This window comes from Fukomys damarensis, unplaced genomic scaffold (assembly GCF_012274545.1).
Source record: "Fukomys damarensis isolate Sample0158 unplaced genomic scaffold, DMR_v1.0_HiC HiC_scaffold_16, whole genome shotgun sequence".
Classification (NCBI taxonomy): domain Eukaryota; kingdom Metazoa; phylum Chordata; class Mammalia; order Rodentia; family Bathyergidae; genus Fukomys; species Fukomys damarensis.
This window is the reverse complement of record NW_022900928.1, coordinates 30,434,773-30,456,051: the sequence shown is the minus strand read 5'-3', so window position 1 is coordinate 30,456,051 and position 21,279 is coordinate 30,434,773. Positions and strand designations below refer to the sequence as shown.

General features: G+C 37.7%; 1 protein-coding gene across 1 annotated transcript in view; it reads left to right on the top strand.

Moving 5' to 3' along the window:
• The window catches only part of Gdpd4 (glycerophosphodiester phosphodiesterase domain containing 4), a 101,799-nt gene that overhangs the window by 60,317 nt on the left and 20,203 nt on the right, over window positions 1-21,279 (top strand). The window contains exon 11 of the mRNA XM_033764239.1: window positions 12,804-12,960. Coding sequence (XP_033620130.1) covers window positions 12,804-12,960 — 157 coding nt within the window. The remainder of the gene's footprint in view (window positions 1-12,803; window positions 12,961-21,279) is intronic.

Sequence of the window (21,279 nt, the reverse complement as noted above, 5' to 3'; positions counted from 1 at the left end):
CTCAACTTCCTCCCACTAGCTCTCACTTCTTTTTTTTTTTCCGCTTTAATTGAGTTTATTGGTACATTTTAGGGATACAGTACAGTTACATTCATTGTTGGGATCTTGTACCTCTACATGACAAGTCTTGATTCTCATTTTTTCCCCTTACCCCTGCCCTCCCTTCACCCCCTCCTCCCCTCCCCATCTACAAACACTTTATTTTTATGTTTTCATCATCTCACATTTTTTTCTTTTCCCTTATTACCCTTTCCCTACCCATCCCACCTTCCCTACACCTTTAGCTCCTTTCTTCCCATTTCTAAATGGCTCTCACTTCTGAAAGGTTCCACACCTTCCACTAGCTCCACAGGTTGGATTAAGCCTTCAGCAATTGGCCTTTGGAGGACATTCAAGGCCAAAACTGCAGCACCAAACACCCAGAAGATGTACTCCTATGCATTTATTCCAGAGTAAGAAAACAATCTTCATACAAAAACATTTACTTTTCATAGTGGCTTTATTCATAAAAGTCCAAATCTAGTAGAGCCCTCCAAGAGGTAACTGTTTAAACAAAAAGCTATTGTTCATTCATACATTATGAAATATTACTCCACAATGAAAAGGAATGGACTACTGAAACATGGTGCAACTTGGATAGATCTCATGGAAATATTTTTGAATAAAGCTAATCTTGAAAAGTTAGATAAGAGTACATTTATGGATCACTTTCAAAATGACAAGATTAGAATGATGCAGAAAAATCAGCAGTTGCCAGGGTGAAATAATGAGACAGTGGCTATAACTATCAAAGGCAGTGCAAAGTTCTTATCTCTTTATTAGTCTATATCTGTACATGTGATAAAATTAACAGAACTAAACATGCAAATAAGTACATAGAAAACTAATAAAATCTGAACAAGTTCAGTGATATTGATTAATGCCAATTTCCTTATTATAACATTATAGTATTCACAGATTGAATTTAAAACCTGACTTCTAAATACTTTTATTTTTTATTTTTTAAACAATGGAACCAGTCAGTCATGGGCTGAAAACTCTGAAACTCTGAACCAAAACAAACCTTTTCCTTTTTAAGTTGTTTTTCCCAGGTATTTTGTCACAGTGACAGAAAGCTGACTAATACAAGTAAAGTTATGCAAGATGTTACCAGATTCAAATGTCCATGTTACCTGATGCTCAAAGTGATCAATAATTTGAGATGGGAGTTAATGAAAGAACAAGATTTATTCAAAGTTGGCCTCTTTTTTAAATCTTAAATCTCTCTCTTAAGAGAGCTCAGGGTCTTGAAGGGTTTTTATAGCAGAAAAGGGGGGTATAGTGAGAAAAAAACCTATGCCTGGAGTGGGGCCTTCCCCTTTAAATCATACAGTATTTCTCCATTTCTTCCTTCCTAGAACATCTTCATGGACCTAGACTTCCTGGAGCTAGCACCCACAAGTTCTTTTCACAATGACACATTATTTTTCTGCAAGCTAATTGACATGCTTTGCATTATTTAATTACAGCTAAAGAAAGGAGGAGTGTTAACAGCCCACAGGATATTCTGGGTTTAAACAAAGATCATTTAGCCGTTAACATACTGTCTGTTTAGGTGAGACTTCCCTTTAGAATTTACAGTACTGGGGAAATTCTATAAAAAGAGGGGGAGTAACATTTCTATTTTAAAAGAATATATTTTATTTTACTAAGAAAAATAATAATTTGTCCAGATGCAAAATTTTAAAGGTAAATTTTAAGAGTAAGAAAAAGGCAGAGTAAAGGTACAGGATCCCAAGGATGAATGTAACTGTACTGTATACTTAAAAAGTACCAGTAAACTCAATAAGATTAAAAAAAGAAAAGAAAAGAAAGAGAAAAAGGCAGAAAGAAACTGTAGATAAAATACTGAGTAAAAGGGGCAGGGTGTTAAAGAATTAGGGAGGGGAGGCTAAAGTAATTCTGCTGGGGATAGCTTCAAGCGGGAGCTGCTCTAGTGGTTTGCTTTATTGTAAGGTGATGAATCTTTATTTCTGTGAGCTTCAGTGAAACATGGGTTGTTAATGGTACATCATATGCAGCCTCCCACTTTTCAGCCAGCTGTTCTTCAGGCTCTTGGGATTTTCCACATTTTTGTTAGTACCTTGTCGTCATCCATGGGGTGGGAAAACCTGGAAAGAGTAAACTGAGGCAAAGTAGTTGATAGCTGACCTATTGTTGTACATACTGTTTAATCCTAGCTTCCTTTTTGAAGGTAAAAGGTGAGGTACCTACCATAGAGGCTAGAAAGGATCTCCCATATACAATTTTTAAAGCAATTTAATGTTAATCCACTTCAGGGAAACCGTCCTAATTTGGAGCAGAGCAGTAAGCAAAATTTTATCTTATTTTAAATGTATCTCTTGATAAAATTTACCTGGTTTCCTCTTTAAGGTATGGTTGATTTCAGTTTTCAAGTTACTTGTAAAGCTTTAGTCACCTTTGAGGTGACTTCAGAAACAACTAACTCATAATCACATTGACTAGAGGTTTGTAGTCCAAACCTGGGAATAATTTCCTCAAACAAGAATTTCATTACTTCTGTTGTTTTCTCAGTTCTACTTATTAATCCTAATATGCCTCTGTGCAACCTGAGAAAGTTTCATAAATACTAATACAAATGTAAAATTGCCATCTGTTTGGAACATCTGAGTGAAGTTGATTTGCCAGTCTACAAAGGGACATGACTCTTTATGTTGTACCCCTTTCATAGGTAGAATGTGTTTTGTTTGGGGGTTATTTTTTGTACATGCATAGAATCCTTGTGTAACCCTTTTTGCACAGTCTTTTGAAAGTGTGGACTTTTCAAGTAAGGCCATATTAAATCAGCTAGTGCAGCCCTGCCATAATGTGTCCCTTCGTGTAGTATTTTAAATTTGATACACTAGCTGGGCATAGTGGCGTACACCTGTAATCCCAGAATTCAAGAGGCTGAGGCAGGAGGATCACCACAAGTTTGAGGCTAGTCTGAGCTGAAAAAAAAAATAAAAATAAAAAAGAAGATACACCAGAGCTTCTAGAAGTAAAAACATTTCTTGGTTATTACTTCTCTGTAGTAAGTCAAAATTCATATTAGAAAAACCCTATTCTTAGGCTCAATCCTCATCCCACTCTGTGTAGTGAGTTTTAAGCTTTAGACAGTTCTAAGTGGGATATCAAAGTCCCAAAAAGCTCTTTCTCCTTGCTTTGTACATCTATTAGCTCACTGATTTTTTCTAGTCACACGGGAGTCAAACCTTTTGATGTTCTGGGAAATGCATAATAGCTGCTTGGGCAGTTCACTCCAATAGGACCCTTATTTTACTCAGTTGATTGATGTCCTTATTTCTTCAAGTTAATAGTCTTTTTTTGTCCCAAATAGCTCAGTGTGTGTGTACTGCAATAAAGACATATTTGGAATTGGTACAGATATTTACCTCTGTAAAGCCTTAGTAAATATACTTAGCTTTTGCACCGAGGTGCTGACTGGGAGGGCATAGGCTTCCATTATGTTATCCAGCATTACTATAGCATATGCAGCTCATCCCTCTACTTCTTCTGCAAATCTTCTTGTCTTTGTGTAGTTCACACTTGTGAGCTACCACGGTTGATCTGGCAAATGACGCCTGATTGAATAGACAGACTCTTTTGAGAATTTCTAAGCAGATATATTCGAAATCAGAGTCAATTTCCATTATTGGGAGAAAGGTGGCTGGCTGGATTTAGGGCTGTGACAGTTTGCAAGACAATGTTTAGTTGCTCAGTTTGCCCAGCAAAATAAGCTGATATTTTCCCATTTGCCCCACCATCATCCAGTATCTTCCTTTTCATTCTAATAGAGTCAGTGATTAATGAGGTATAAACACCACAATAGACTGTCTAAAGGTAAACTTTTCTGTACTTGTAAGAGATTAAAAGTGGCTGCAAACACTAGGAGGCAGGGTGGTTATAGTTTATTTGACTGTTCTAGTTGTTTGGAGAAATAAATTGAGATTCTCTTAAGCATCTGAAAAGTGCCCCTAAACTTATGCCCTGTTTCTCATAAACAAACAACTTGAAGGGATTTTGAGTGTTAGGTATTGCTAAGGCTGGCACTGATGTTAATTTTTCTGGAACTATGTTAAATGCTCATTGGCACTCAACAGTCCAGTATAAGGGCTCCAAATCCGTTTTGTAAAGAAATTTAACTGTAAGTCCAAGAGTAGGAACCTAAATTCAGCAGAACCCTGTCATGCTTAGAATCCCTTGCAGCTACATTCTATTTAAAAGAACTTTGATATTGGTGATTGGTTATTTCCAATTGGACATTAAGGTCCGTTTTCCTTGCATTAATTGAAATACCTAGGTAAGTTACTCCTGATTACAAATCTGAGCCTTATAGGATAGTACTTTGTGTGAACAGAGTGCAGGGTAATGTAGCAGCAAATGATGTTAGATAGAAATTTTTCATAATCAGGTCTTGCTATCAGAAAATTATTAAAATATTACAGCAAGACTTCCTCTTCCAAGTGCAGATCTCTTAAGTCTTTGGCTAAACTCTCACCAAAGACCTGGAATTTTCCAAACCCTGAGGCATTATAGGTCCAGAAGTATTGTAAGGTTGTTGTCATGACTGGCTCTTGTCATTAAAGAGCAATTGTTCTCATCTCTCTTTCATATAGTGGATGAGACACAATTCCAGTGGCTGTCTCATTGTCTATGAGATTTAAAACATTTAAAAGACTAATTTCTTCATTTTCTCTTTCTTTCTGAGTTTTACTGTCCAGGAAGGGAATGAAGTCTTTCCCTCCTCTCTGAACCATAAATTTAGTTCCCTTTTCCTTAGAATACCCATTGTACAATAACATGAAAGCTTATATATAGTAAATTTCATCCCGCTTACCTGATCTTTGACAAAACAATTCCAGTTTTAAAAGTTTTTTTTTTCAGTATTGGGGAATGAAACCAGGGCCTTCACACTGAGCTATACCCTTAGCCATTAAAAATTTAAAAAAATATTCTAAGACATGATCTTACTGAGTCACCAGGTTGATCGGGCTGGGCATGAACTTTCAATTCTCCTGCCTTAGCCTTCCAGAGTGCTGGGATTAAAGCAGGTATATTCTATCAGAAAAGTAGGATAATTTAAAGATTTATCAAGTGACCATCTTTCATTAGAATGTAATGCACACACAGGCATTGCAGTGTTACAATAGTGTATCAATTACCTTTTAGTCTTAGGATAAAAGCTGCATGCTGTCCAGTCAACTAGTATAGGCCTAAGAGGCCCCTTAGATGGTATCAGAACTGAGCTTCTCCTCCACACTCCAACTGGTACTGAAAGATGACTCTAGTGAGCTCCAGATGGCTAGTCAATCCTCCAAAATGGAGGAGACAGCTTATCTCACACCAGCTAGTACTGCAGACAGATCCAAGTGAGATCCATATAGCTAAGTCAAGACCATAAAAACAGTATAGATAGATGATCCATTCCTACTGTGACTTACCCAGGTGGAGTTCATTGCCTCACTACAACGTAAAGATCATTTCCTTCCATCAACAAAGTACTTCTAGACAGCCAATGCTATGAGTAGGAGAGAAGAATCTTAGCTCACAAGTTCAGCTCCCCATGAGGAACTGAATCCCCTTTTCCTGAGTGATCCAGTCCCCCACCTGGTATGAACCCAGAGGGTCATGCTGCTCAGGAGAAGGGAACCCCTTTAATTCCTGGCTGGCTCACCAAACTTGTTACCATATTCAAACATCCATGCTGCTCACTGTTTGAAGTGATCCAAATTTTCAAAGATGGGGTTGGTGGAAGAAATCAGGTTTATTCAAATTTGGCTTCAAAGAAGATACAGGAGCTTCTTTTTTCTCAGATCTCTTTAAGGGGTGGTAGCTCAGGGGCATGAAGAGCTTTTATAGGAGAAAAATGGGGTACAGTGAAAAAATGAGCAGGAAGTCTATGCATTTTAGCTTCTTCCTCTCTAGAGTGCCTGTTGCCTTTTCTTCCTCCCTAGAATATCTTCATGAACTATGGCTTCCAGCAGGACCAACACCTGCATTTTCTTTTCAGAGAAAAGAAAAATTACTTTTCTTCAAGTTAACTTGTATGTTTTATGTCCCAGCACAACAAATGCTGTTTTCAGTAGTTCTGGGTTCTAAAGACAGATCATCTTAGCAACTGACTATTTAGATGATAACTCTCTTTAGAATTTAGAATATTGGGCAAAGGGCTAGAACATTAAAGGATTATGGATGGATGTTAAAAGGAAGGGGGTGTACATTCTGCTAGGGACAGAAGCTATTCTGTTACAATATTAGTTTTAGAGGAAGTTAGGTGAAGTATATAAAGGATCTCTCTGTATCATTTTTTATGAGTCCATGTGAATCTATAATCATCTCAGGATATAAATTTTAAAAAAGAATCCCATCAATTTTTTTTAAATATGTAGAAACACACACACAAACACGCATGCATGTGTGCGTTCATGCATGTGGTAACCTAAGGAATAATACATCCTGACATTTTAAAACTTTCCCAGACCCCATATCTTGCTCCAGCTTATTCTTTTATTGTTACCTTCTTTTATGCCACATTCCTATACTATGCCATAGGAGAAGGGAGAAGAACTATTGTTTGCTTTTATCCTTCTCAGTTCTTTGGTGGGTCTACAAACTAAACACAAGATTAATAGGAGTAAAACAATTTTAATTACATTTCACATTTGGAAGTCCCACCAAAATATAAGATTCATGGAAAAGTCCAGGTAATTGAAGCTTATTTAGCTTCCTTAGCTACAGAAGGAATGCAATACAGTGGCCCTCGAGTTATGACCAGTGTAAAAAACAAACAACTTGGGTTACAGCCAGAATTTTAGTTTTAACTTATGACCAAAGTCTTGAGTTGTGACCCTAATGCCAGCCACTTGTGAGGTTGTAAACAAAGACTTGTGATGCTAGAAAAGCATATGTAAGCATACATAAGCTTCAATCTGAGCCCAGATGTGTATGTTTGTGAACATGATGTCAGTCAGTGTTTTATATAATCGTTATGATTACTGATATCAAAATGGCCCCCAAAAAGGCTAGAAAAGAAGCTAAGAAAGGAACAGAATATAAATAAAGCAGTAACAATAGAAAAGAAGAAGGAAATTGTAGAAAAATATGAGAGTGGCATTTGTGTGACCAATCTCGGTAATATGTATAGCATGTCAAAAATTCACTATTTTGACAATCTTCTGAGAAAAGCTTTGTAGAAGGAAGCTAGTATTGCTAAAAGTGTTATCAAATTAGTAAGTCATGATCAACAGTGTTAGATAAGGTACAAAGGCTGTGATTAGTGTGGATAAATGAAAGGCAGATGGCAGGTTATTAGACTATCTGAGTCTATAATTTGTGAAAAAGCTAGGGCTATGAACACAGATCTTGTAAAGGATAATCCATCAATGAGTGATAATGAACATTTTGTGTCAATAAGGGATTATTTCACAACTTTAAAGTGAGAATGGGGGTTCGTAGCATAACTAGGCATAGTGAAGCAGCCAGTGCTGATAAAAGGGCTGCTGAAAATTACATAAACCACTTTGAAACAATGACATAGAAAAATGGCTTTTGCTCTCAAGTTTTCAACTGTGATGAAACTTGGTTTTTCTGGAATAAAATGCTCAGTAGAACATAGATTACCCAGGAAGAGAAGAAAATGCCAGGCCATAAGCCTATGAAGGATAGGCTACCCTTCTTGCTATGTGTCAAATGCAAGTGGTGACCTCAAGATAAAGTCTCTCTTGGTTTATCACTCTAAGACCCCTAGAGTGTTCAGAAAACATAAAATCATAAAGAGTAGGCTAGGGATCATGTGACAATTTAAAGCAAAAGCCTGGGTAACAAGTGTACTTTTTCTTGAGTGGATCAGGGAGGCTTTCTATCCTACTGTTAAATATCTATGGGACAGAGGTTTACCACACAAGGCTCCTCTCATCTTGGACAATGCTCCTGCTCCTTCTTTGAAGGAATTGGCTGAAGAATTCCCATGGCTCTCAGTCGAGTTCCTTGCACCTAATACAACTCCTCTACTGCAGCCTATGGGCCAGCAGGTTATAGCTAACTAAGAAGCTATACACCAAGGAACTGTTCCTGAAGCTTCTAGGTGGTTTCAGATACAGATTTAATACTTAAACAGTTCTGGAAGGAAAATTACAACATCCTTTCCTGTGTGGGGTTAACTGAGAAATCCTGGGTCAGTGTCTCTCTAAGGACACTGAGAAGAAAGTGTGGCCTAAAATTGTACAGGAGAGAGACTTTGAAGGCTGTGTAAAGGAGCCTGAGCCTTCAACTGACCCTGTGGTTGATAACATTGTCTCCATAGTAGAGTCCATAGGCTGCAGGTAGACAGTGATGATGTTGAGGAACTAACTGGTGGAGGAACACTAAGAGGAGTTCTCTACAGAGGCACTTCAGCAGCTTCTGGCTGAGCAACAGAGAATGGCAGTGGAGGAGCTTTCTGAAGAGGAAGGGGAGTATCAACAATCAGTGAAGCAAAGTTCTTCTGAAATAAAGGAAATCTGAAAAAATGGACAGAGCTACACACATTTGTAGAGAAGACCCACCCAGACAGAGAAAAGACCAATTGTTGCATTTACTTGCTTAACGACAGTAACATGTCATACCACAGAGCAGTGTTAAAAGACAAGACAGAAACAGACAAGCTTAGGCCAGTTTTTAGTTCTGAAAAGGTTGAGTCCTAGTAAGCCAGGAGCAGTTCCTAGTAGGCTAGGACTCTCCCAAGGAGAGAAAGGACACCAAAGAGCCAGATTCCTGATGTTCTTATGGAAGGGGACTCTCCTTCCAACCAATAACTACCTTCTATTTTATCCTCCCTTCCTGCAAGCCAGAGATGTTAACTTGAATGGTGAGTATAGTATGAAATTGTTGTTTCTGGTAAACTAGGCACATTTTATAACTTCTTGGTGAATACACTAGGAATTATTGGTGTTTCTGGTAAATTATGCACATTATACAACCATTTTTATTATGAAAAGGTTAGTTAAGGGGTACATTGGGAGGTTCACAATGCATTATGGGGATTTCCATTCTTTATTTTTGGAAAAATAGTCTTGACTTACAACCAACTTGAGTTACACCCATCCCTCACAAACAAATTGAGTTTTTAAGTCAAAGGTCCACTGTATATACATTCCATATGTGATGGTTAGGATGGAGTGTCAACTGACTGGCTTTGTGATCCATCTATTGGATTGGTGGAGTACACTTCTAGATGTGTCTGGGTGACACTTGGAAGTATAGCCTTGGGGTCTATGTTACCCCTTCTTCTCACCCCTGGCACTGTTCTCTGCTATGCTTCCTTGCCACAATGAACTAAGTAGCTTTGTCTTGCCATGCCCTTCCACTTTGAAGCCTGACAGCCATGTACTGAACCCTCCAAAATTATGAGTTTTTAAACCTATGCTTTAAGCTGGGGATATTGAGTATTATGTTCTAGTAATGGGAAAGCTGAATAATACACCATACATGCAGAAGGAAATGAATGTATTGGTTGCATGAAATTTTCATTTGAACATACTGTTGAGAAACATTTAAAAAGCAGGTGGTATGTCTATTCCTCAGAAACAAATGTTAAATGTAAATAGCTGTAATGCATCTGAGAGAAAGCTATGGGGGGCCCTGGTAAGATTCCATACACAGATCATTATCTCCATTCCTCTAGTAAAAGTTTTAGCATGGATGTCCAGCCACTCATATACCTCCCTGGAGAACCCAGTTGGATTTTCTGGGCTTGCTTATGCAACCCTCAGACCCTGGAGCAATGTTGACCTCACTGCATGGAGTAAAAGGAGAAATCTTGCCAGCAGTCACTGGGAGTCCATGAAAGCTAAGTTGGCCTGCTACCTATTCCCTCCACTCAGTGTCTTTTTTAACTTTTTAAGAGAAAAAAATTGAAATGTTGCACCTAATAAGTGTGTGTGTGGCTAGTAATTTCTTTAGTTGTTGTCTATTGTTCAACATCTATGATAAAAAAGTCAAAAATTCAATGAAATGTCAAAAAATGTCAAAAATTCAATGCCAAGCCAAATTATAGCCTGAAATAAAAGTGGAAATTGGTAATACCATTCCTGTCTATATTTAAATTTGTAAGTTATACTTATCATGGAGTTTTACATTAACTTTTATTTTAAAATATTACATTTAGAAGAATATTTATTGTAATTATTGACTTTTTCTGCCACTCCTTCAATTTTATACCTGAGTTGAGTGAATATGATTTTATTATTTGTTTTCTCTTTTCCTGCTTCCTTTTGGACTAATGGAGAAAATTTTAGGACTTTGATTATGGTGTTGGCTTATTAGTTATACCTTTCTTTTTTTCTAGGGATTATGCTAGAATTTATAATACCATCATTAACTCATCTCTTCAGGGCTATACATTTTAAAATAAAATACAAGTTGCTGAGAGGTGTATTATCATTTTCCCTTTCCCATTATCTAACCTGGTGCTATCATGATGCTCACCATATATCTTTACTTATTTTTGCTTTAGGTAAAGAATTTTATTTTTAAAAGATTTAAAAATATTTTAAAACTTTGTAACATTTAATCATAAATTTTCAGTTTTGACATTCTTATTTTTTTACATAGATCCAAGTTTCTACTTGAATTATTTCTCTTTTTGCCTAATAATTTCTTTTAATTTTTCTTATTGTGAGGGAATACTGGAAATTAATTATCCTGCTTTTTGTTGGTATGAAATTGTTTTGATTTCTCTTCATTTCTAGAGAATATTTTTGCTGCGTATATAATTCTAAGTTGTTCTTTTCTTTTAGCATTTAAAATATGTAGTTCTACTAGAAAAGAAAATCCTCAATTCATACAGAAACACAAAAAAGAGAATAGCCACAGTAACCTTAAGCAAAAAGAGCAAGGTTGAAGGTATCATAATAACAGTATCCAATTTCAAATTATTCTACAAAGCCATAGTAACAATAACAACAAAAAAGCATTGTAGGGGGACAAAAATAGACATATAGACCAATGAAACAGAACGGAGGACATAGAAACAAGCCCACAGTGACAACCATTTGATTCTGGATAAAGGAACCAAAAATATACATCAGAGAAAAGACAGCATCTTTAATAAGTGATGCTGATAAAATTGAATATACACTTGTAGAACATTGAAACTAGATCCTTATCTCTCAACCTGTACAAAAATCATTTCAAAATGTACCAAAGACCTACGTATAGGACCTGAAAAATTGAAACTGATGAAAGAAAACATAGGGGAAATGCTTGAAGCCATGGCAGTTCCTTAAGCAGGACTCAAATAGCAAAGGAAATAATAACAAGAGGATGCAGGAATAAAGAAGCCTTCTGCACTGCTGGTGGGAGTGTAATTAGTACAGCCACTATGGAAGTCAGTATAGAGGTTTCTCAAAAACTGAAATATAGAGCTACCATTTGATACACCTATACTAGTCTGAAGAAAAAGTCAGCATACTCTAGAGATATCTGCATACCCATTTTGCAACACGATTCACAATAGCTTAGATATGAAACCAGTCTGGCGCTCATCAACAGATGAGTGGATAAAGCAAACGTATATATACACAATGGAGTATTATTTAGCCAGAAGAATGAAATCCTGTAATTTTCATGAAAATGGATGGATCTGGAGATCATGATGTTGAGTGAAATAAGCCAGGGGTCAGAAACACATATATCATATATTCTCCCCAAAATGTGGAATATAAACATATTTAAAAATGACAAGTTAGTAGACGGGAGACTGTTGTTAGACAAGAGGAAGGGAATCGGGGAGAGAAAGGAGTGTAAGGGCTGGTAATAAGGGAGATGGATATAATCAAAATGTATTCTACACCTTGAATCCCCCCCATGGGGCAAGAGAGGTGGTAAGGAATGAAAAATTATTTTACATGCCTTTGTGAACCTGCCAAAGTATATTGATATACATATCCACATGCACTAAGAAAAAGATGTAAAAGTGTTCTGTAGTTTTTCCTTGTTTAATTGTTTATGAGAAGCCTGTTATATGCTTATCTGCCTTCCTTTCTACATATGCCTACACCCTATCCCAGCTACTTTTGAAACTTATGTCAGTTTTTAACCAGTTATAATAATCCTTAGTACAGTTGGGTCTATATACTCTTGCACTTATCCATCTTGGGACTCATTGATTACTTATTTCCTTTATTTTGTCAAGTTATTTAGTTGTTTGGGGCAGAAGAGTAAATTTCAATCTCTACTTCCTTATGGCCATTTTAGATATTTTCTTCATAAGTATTTTAATTAGAAAAGATAAGAGAGTTTCATAAAATTATGAACTATCCAAACCAAAGAGTAGATGATAGAACCAGGAACTTGTCTAGTAATACTATCAGATGGGGGAGTGTCTAGGACTAGAAATGCTTAGGGCAGATACATACCTGGGAAAGGGGTCAGAAAAACACAAGAAAGATTGTATGGAAGCCTGGTCCTCTGGACCTCAGGCCCTGCCTCGGCCCCACCCCGTTCACCTTATTCTCAAGCCACGATTCTACCTGCTGCTTTCCTCATGCCAGAGGGCTTCTGAATAGGGAAGTTACTCTTTTACCATCAATAATATGATTATTACATTAAAGATTGGTCCCTGGGTAGAAAAATATCCACATCAAAGTCGGTTGCTGAGATATGAGGGAATAAAGAGCCCTAGTAAAATCATGACACCTTGAAGGGCTTTCTGGGGATTCTGCCTGCCAAAATAACTAAGTTCAGCTTATTCATCCCTTACCCTCCCTGTCCCCTGCCTGCAGTTTTGATCAAGTGCCTTTTCTCATGCATGACTATGACTTGAGAAGAACAACCAACATCAGAGAGGCCATGCCAGAGGCTGCCTCTAACCACCCTTCCTCCTTCAACTGGAGCACCTTGTCAACTCTGAATGCCGGTGAATGGTTCGTACGGCCAGGGGTAAGACACATTCCCCAGTTTCGCAAGCTTGATTGGATTCCTCTTCTGTATGGGTTCATGTGCTGCCCTTGGAGATAAAGGCCAGAGGTGAAGATAGTGTGCACTCCATTTCTTCCTAGTTTGGTAGCAGGACCATAGCATTGGCAGTAGGGCTTTTCTGGTAAGGCAGTCAGTGATTGTTGCTTTCAACCTTCACCAGAAAGTCTGAATAGAAACTTGTAAACTTACTCTTGTCATATAATTCCCTTTTACCTAAGTATTTGGTAACTTTTGATGTATGTCTACCATGTAGGTAGCATTTTCCAGGGCCTTTTGACCTCACACTCCTACAGCTGAGGCAGACTAGGATACATAATTATTCTTGATTCCTTGTTGTCACTCAGCAAGTATTTATTGAGTACCTACTGGGTACTAGGCAAGTGGAATATAATGGTGAAAAAGCATACCTCCATCCCTAATAGAATTCAGATTAGCATAAGAAACATTTACAATACATCGTGGTAAGTGCCAAACTAAAGTTAATTTCAGGTTGCTTCAGGAGCACAGAAGAACAACTTCTAACTCAGTCTGAGACATAAAGATGAGGAATTCTGGAAGAAGATAAGCTAATAATAGGTGCAGTAAAATACAAATCACATATTATGTACAGTGTAATTTTGAGGCAAGAGTGAATGATTCCCCTTGAGGAATTCAGATAATAGATATTTCATGAGACATTACCATTTTTGCAAAGGGGAGATTGTTCCTAAGGGGAACCATGGCAGTGGTGATTATGTTTCAGAAATATGTTATACTAGGACACGTGACGTGTGTGTGTGCGCGTGTGTACGCGTATGTGTGTATAAAGGAGATAGAAGGATAGAGAAGGAAAAATCAAGAGAAGTGAGGACCATCCCGCGCGTAGTCAGTGAAACTAAACTGAAAGTAGATTGCCAAATTAGATACAAGTTTAGTTAATTTACTGACAGTAAAACTGTAAACTTGGGGGTTTCTTCCACAAAAAGGCATCTTTATTGGACAGAGTAATTTGTTTTTATCAGTTTTCTACAAGTTAACGTCTTACCTTGAATGACCTGAGCCATGTAATTCACACGAGTACTAGTTGGTAGTAAAGAGTAATTCAAACAAAGGTATATTTCCCTGAGAATCAGCCTGCAGGTGGGCTGAAGAGGGCTCTGCTATGATATAATGACAAGTTGTCAACTTTTTACTTTATCTCTAAGCTTTGAATAACAATCCCATCTTGTGATCATAACTTGTTACTTAGAGGCTGGTCTTATGTTAATATTGCTATTTGACTTTATTAATTTATGTAGGTGCAGTAAGAAGGGTCAGCTAACACACATGATTCCTTGTATAATCAGCAGATTTAGAGATCAGATTATGCTAAACAACTGCTAAGGCTATTAAATTATATTCTAGAGATTATGTAGGGACTCTAGTTTCACTTTTAGTAATACTACTTCAGAGATCTTTTTTATAATTTATTTACAAAATAAAAAACTCATCTTCACTGAATTTCACCTATAAATATAGGCAAATTCTCTCTCCTTTTCATGCTAGACTGTGACCTTCCTTATTACCTGTAATGCTGGAACAGTGTACGACAGACAGCAGATGATTTACTTAGGAAAGCTTATCAGCATTTTCCCCAAACATCAGTTATGTCTGTGTCTTTAATGAGGACAAGGGGTTTGTCATACCTTATTAAGTTGAATATATTATCAAATATGATCCTCTAGCTATGGCCTTGATGCCACAATTTGACAAGTTATAGCCTATTGAAAAGGAGGATAGATTTCTGTAACACCTGTGGAGAGAACTGCATTACCATGAAAGAGAGAAGCAGTAAAAGTATGTGTTCTTGAATTTCAAAGTGTTGGTGATATAGGTGCTAATACAAAGAGTGTTTTGTGTAAGCGTAACATAGGAGTTAGAGAAAGATTTTTAAAGTCTTGTTCACCTGAGGCAGGAGGATTGCCACAATTTAGAGACCAGCCTCCTAGGCTACATAATAAGTTCAAGGCCTGCCTGAATTATGTAGTGAGACCTTGTCTCAAAAAACCAAATTAAAGAAAGAGTGGGGGTGGGGAGGAAGGAAGGAAGAAATAAAGAAGAAGGAAAGAAAGAGAAAGAAAGGAAGGAAGGAAGGAAGGAAGGAAGGAAGGAAGGGTCATGGGAGTTGCCAGAGAATCCTGCAGTGGTGCTGGTCTTCTGCAAGCCGGTATGACATCTGCAAGATAGGAAAGTGGGAATTAAAAGAAATAGAGACAAAGACTTGAGAGAAACTGGGTCTTGGGCTGATCTCAGCTGCTCTGGGCAGCAAGGATAAAGAACTCCCAGGACATCCAGTGTTTATTCATTACAAGCTTGGGAAGGGGGAAGCTGGGCAGGCCTGGGGAACACCTGCTGACAACAATGATGGAGTAGGCAGGACTGTAGAATGAGCACACACATATATCTTTGCTAAAGAGAACAATTGGTTAATTCAGAGGGGAAGAATTTAGCTGGAGTCAGTTGACCTTGACTGGGAGTGAAGTCAGCCAAGCTCTGCTGCTTCCAGTGTAACACAGATGAATTATGGAGGGGCGGGAAGCTTGTGCCACTGTAGCCCACTAATACTGGGCAGAGGAGCCTGCTACAGAAAAGAAAGAAAGAAGGAAAGACAGGAAGAAAGAAAATAAAGCCTTATTTACATGCCCACCAGAAAGTAGAAAATTAAAACAATACCAATAAAATTTCAAAATGAACAGTCATGATTAGATTGCTCTCCATCCGTGTCTTCAGTCTGTTACAGTGAATACCATGCTCTGAGTTGGGCTGGCAGAATGCTTTCTCAAACTTATCTGCTCCCAGTCTAAAATTCAACACAGGAAGTCTTAGTTTCTGGACAGAGAGTGATGGGTGTCTACTTGAGCGAGCAATGTCAGCTTACACTGGCGTACCTGTTTGCATGAGTTTATTCTTTGCAATATTAATACATATGTGTCACAGTATTTTCAACCATGATTTTGAGTCTTTTTCATTTTGTGGTCTGTATCTTATTAAGAGACCTTGAGACAAGAATGGGAATAAAGTAAGAACCACTTGATGTCATCAAACTGAATTAGTCTGGTTAATTTATTACAGTAAGCAATATCACAAAGGAGAAGAATAAATGCTCTAGTGATATAATACATAATTATTTTAAGAGGTTTTAGTACTTGGAATTTAACCCAGAGACCACTGAAATACGCCTACATCCCTACCCTCTTTCTTTCTTTCTCTCTCTCTTCTTTCTTTCTTTCTTCCTTTCTCCTTCCCTCCCTCCTTCCTCTCTCTCTCTCTCTCTCTCTCTCTCTCTCTCTCTCTCTCTCTCTCTTCTTTTTGAGACACAATCATGCTAAATTGCCTAACCTGGCCTCGAACTTGTGATCCTCCAGCCTCAGCCTCCCAAGTAGATGGGATTACAGGTGTGTGCCACCAAGCTTAGCTATAGTATTTCTTTATTATCCTTTTAAGATCCTGATTGTGGTAATTTGCAATCTCTTCTCTTCTATCTGACTAGAGATTTAACAATTATGTTGATCTTAATCAAAGAAACTGATTAATTCCATTGTTTTTCTGTTTTTTCTACTTTTAATTTCATAAATTTCTGCTCAAATTTTTATTACTTTTGTTTGAGTTGAATTTGATTTTGTCTTCTTTTTCTAGTTGTTAAGGTTGGAAGCTTAGATTACTGATTAATAATCTTCCTGAATATAAAGATTATTGTATGCATACCTGTACATATTGCTTCAACTTCATTTGTAGGTTTTGGTATGCCGTATTTTAAGTTTTATTTGTTTAGCATTTTTTTTTTCAGTACGGGGGAATGAATCCAGGGCCTTTGTACTAAACTACAGCCCTGGCCTTTTAACAATTTTTTATTTTGAAACAGAGTCTCTCTAAATCACTAAAGCAGGCTAGTCTTGCAAGTGTTCTGCCTCCACTTCCCAGTGTGCTGGGATTGCAGACACTTGGCACCATGGCTCATTAGAAATATTTTTAAACTTCCTTTCAGCTTTCTTCCTTAATCCAGTAATATGTTTCTTAACATTTTCAAAAATTTGGGATTTTTCAGATATTTTTATAATTCCTTGCTGGTTTAATTCTGTTCTTACCTGAATACTTATTATATGACTTCTATTATTTTATGTTTATTAAGATTTATTATATAATCCAGATTATGGCATGTCTTGACAAAACTTATTCCATGTGCATGTGACAAGAATGTACATTCTACAATTGTTGGGTAGAGCATTCTATAAATATCATTACTCCAGTTGAGAGATCATGTTGTTTAAATTGTCTTCTATTTTTATTCATTTCCTATCTATTTGTTCTTTCAGTTACTTATGAGGCATCATGAAGTTGATTTGTTACTCTTCCTTTGAGATTTATTAGTTTTTGCAGCATGCATTTTGAAGCTCTCTCATTAAGAGAACACACTTTTAGGATTGTTAGGTCTCTTTGAAGAAGGATGTGTGGTAGGCAGAATAATGGCCTCCCAAAGACGTCCATGCTCTGATTCCTAGAACCTACAAATATGTTACCATTAATGATAAAAGGTCTTTGTAGAGGTAATTGAGATTATGAACATTATGGACATCATGGTTTCACTCCATTTCTATTCTCTGGTCTAGCAATTTTTTTAAAGGGGAAAAGGTTTATTTTGGCTCGTGGTTTAAGAGGTTTCAGTCCATGATTAGTTCAAAGGGAGAGACATCATGGTGGGAGCTCATGGAGGTGGAAAGCTGCTCACCTCATGGTGGCTGAGAAGCAGAGAGATAAAGAAAATGTCAAAGGGAGAGGAACGGGCTGGGTGCAAGATTATACCCTTTCAGGTTATGTCCCCAGGGTCTACTTTCCCAAACTAAACCCTGCCTTCTAACAGCACATTCAAATACGAACTCATCAGTGGATTAACCCATCCATGAGATTAGTGCCTCATGCTTTAATTATTTCCCAAGAACCCCACTTCTGAAGACATGAGCCTTTGGGGGGACATTTAAAAAAATCTAAACCACAACACTCCACCCCATCCCCAAATTCTTAAGTCTACCTCATATTGCAAAATATATTTAGTCTATTTCCAAGAGTCCCAAAAGTTTTAACATTTTCAACATTGCTTTAAAGTCCAAGCCCAAAGTCACTTCTGACTCACGTCAGCTCTTACCTGTAAACCTCTATAAAAAAACAAAAACAAAAACAAAACAAATCACATACTCTCAAGATACAATGGCACAACATCTCCATTCCAAAAGGAAGGAATATGGGAGTAGAAAAGAGTCAGATAAAACAAGATCAAAACTCAATAGGGCAAACATTAAATACTGCAGTTCCATGTTCAACATCCAGGCCACATGTTAGCAAGGTGTATGCTCTAGAGGGCTTATGTAGCCTTGCTCCTGTGGACTTGCTGGTTGTAGCCCACATGGGTTCTCTTGGGCTAATTTTTCTCATTACCTCTGGCTTTTCTTGGTAGATATCCCATGTTCCTGGAATCTCCAGCGTCCTGGGGTCTCTGTTGCAGCTTCAGCCTCCCACAGCTTCGTGCATTGCCCTCTCCAGTTTCCTGGCAGGGACTTCAACACTGTCACACATTTCCTGGCCTCCCAACTCTTCCTCTGAAATCTGGGTGAAAGTATACATGACCCCATAATGCTTGCATTCTATGTGCCTATAAAACCAGAATCACATGGACCATGCCAAGGTGTGTGACCAGCTTGAGCATAAGCCAGGTCTCTTTGGATCATGGGTGCAGTGGCCTCTGAGTGCCTGGAAGGCAGAACTCAGGCAAACACTTCCCTATACACTGTTAAGTGATCAGGGTACATTGGGGCTCTCCTCAAAGCAACATCTTTCAAACTTTGCACTTTTATACCCTTGGACCTGCCATAGGTGAAGAATGGCCAATACTGAGATGTCCTTGAGGAATTTTTTTTCTGTTGTCCTGGTGTAAAGTACTTGGGTTTTTTGTTTTGTTTTATTTTTGTGGGATTGAACCCAGGGCTTTTGCACTGAGCTGAGACTTCATCCCTTTTTCATTTTTTTGAAACAAGGTTTTTCTAAGTTACTAAATTGCCCAGGAAAAATTTGAACTCATGACCCTCCTGCCTCAGCTTCCCAGACTGCTGGGATTACAAGTGTATCCACCATGCCTGGCTTGGCCTTTTAATCATACTAATTTCTTTAGCAACCACAGTTTCTTGGTGTTGAGCTTTACACAAGCTCATTTTCTGGCAAAACTCAGAGGTTTTTTTTTTTTTTTTCAATATTTCAGGTCATTTATTCCCATTTCTCACTGAGGATATGGCAGCCAACAATATTCATGACAGTTTTACATTCAGCCTCACACTAAGTCATAGGATGTGGACAAACTGTAGATAAACTCTTTGTTAGAATGTAACACCAATGGCCTCTAGTCTAATTCCCAATAGAATCCTCGTTCCCATATGAAACTTCATGAGTCCTTCCACATTCCTCTAAGCATTCCAGTCTCCTGAAACCAACAGAATTGCCTGTCAGTCTCTACTGCTAGGACATCTTTAGCCTGATTCTCCAATTTCTTCTTTCACATTCTGAGCCACAAGGTCAGGTATACTTACAGCAACAATCCCACATCTCTGGTAACAATTTTCAATTAGTTATATTTCTTTTGCTGTAACAAAATACCTGACAAACACAATTTAAAGAAGAAAAGATTTATTTGGGCTCACAGTTTCAGACATTTCAGGTTGGCTGGCTCCAAGGCAAAAACATAATGGCAGAAGGGCACAGCAAAGTAGAGCTATTCACATGTGCAAGAAAGGACAGCTTATTTAGGGAGGGAAGGGAGGGGAAGAGGGAGAAGAAATGGAAAGAGGGGAATGAAAATAACAGTGAAGTTGCATAGAGAAAAAGAGAGATTACTTGAGTCTTTTTTCTCTTTTATTGAGTTTATTGTTACATTCTAGGTATACAGTACAGTTACATTCATTACTGGGATCCTGTAACTTCACATGACAGGTCTTGGTTCTCATTTTTCCCCTTGTTCCTGCCCTCCCTTTACCCCCTCTTCCCCTCCCCATTTACAAGTACTTTATTTCCATTTTTCATTTTCTCATATTTTTTCTTTTCCCTTATTACCTTTCCCCTACCCTTGCCACTTTCCCTACACCTTTTCTTCGCATTTCACAATGTCAGTTATTTCATTAGATCTTATGCACTAATACAGTTTATTCACACCAGAGAAACTATTCGGTATTTATACATATGTGACTTATTTATTTCACTTAGGAGTATATCCTCAAAGTGTATCCATTTTCCTATGAATGAATCTAATTTCTCATTCTTTATGGCTGAGTAGTATTCCATTTTATAGAAAAACCACATCTTCTTTATCCAGTTTCCAACTGATGGGAAAATGGGCTGTTTCCACATTTTAGCTATTACAAACTGTGCCACTGTAAACATGAGTGTGCATATATCACTATGGTATGATTCTTTTAATTCTTTTGGAAAGATACCCAGCAGAGGGATGGCTGGGTCAAATGGAACCTCTAGTCCCAGCTCTTTGAGGTATCTCCATATTGATGTCCATAGTGGTTGCACCATTCTGCACTCCCACCAACAATGGAGAAGGGTTCCTTTCTCCCCACAACCACACCAACATTTGTTATTGTGTGATTTCTTGATAGCAGCCATTCTTTGTGGGGTGAGGTGGAATCTCAGTGTTGCTTTCATCTGCATCTCTCGATTGACCAGTGATGTGGAACATTTTTTCATATATTTACTTGCTGCTTTTATTTCTTTGTCTGAGAAATGTCTGTTCATTTCAGATGCCCATTTTGTAATCAGATCTTTATATTTGGGTGGCCTGATTTTTTCGAGTTCTTTATGTATTCTAGATAATAGTCCTTTCTCTGAGGAACAGCTGGTAAAAATATTTTCCCACATTGTAGGTTGTCTCTTAGTTCTGTTTGTGGTTTCTTTTGCACTGCAGAAGCTTTTTAATAAGATGAAATCCCAGTTGTTGATTTTTTTCAGCTAGCTCCTGTGCTACCGAGGATTTCTTCATAAAGTCTTTTCCTATGCCAATGTCTTCCAGAGTTCTGCCTAACTTATCTTCCAGCAAGTTTAGTGTTTCTGTTTTAATATTTAGATCTTTAATGCACTTGGATTTTAATTTAGTGCATGGTGAAAGATAAGGGTCTAGTTTTAATCTTTGGCAGGTTGAGAACCAGTTTTTCCAACACCATTTATTAAAGAGGCCATCCTTCCTCCAGTGGGGATGGTCAGCTCCTTTGTCAAAGATGA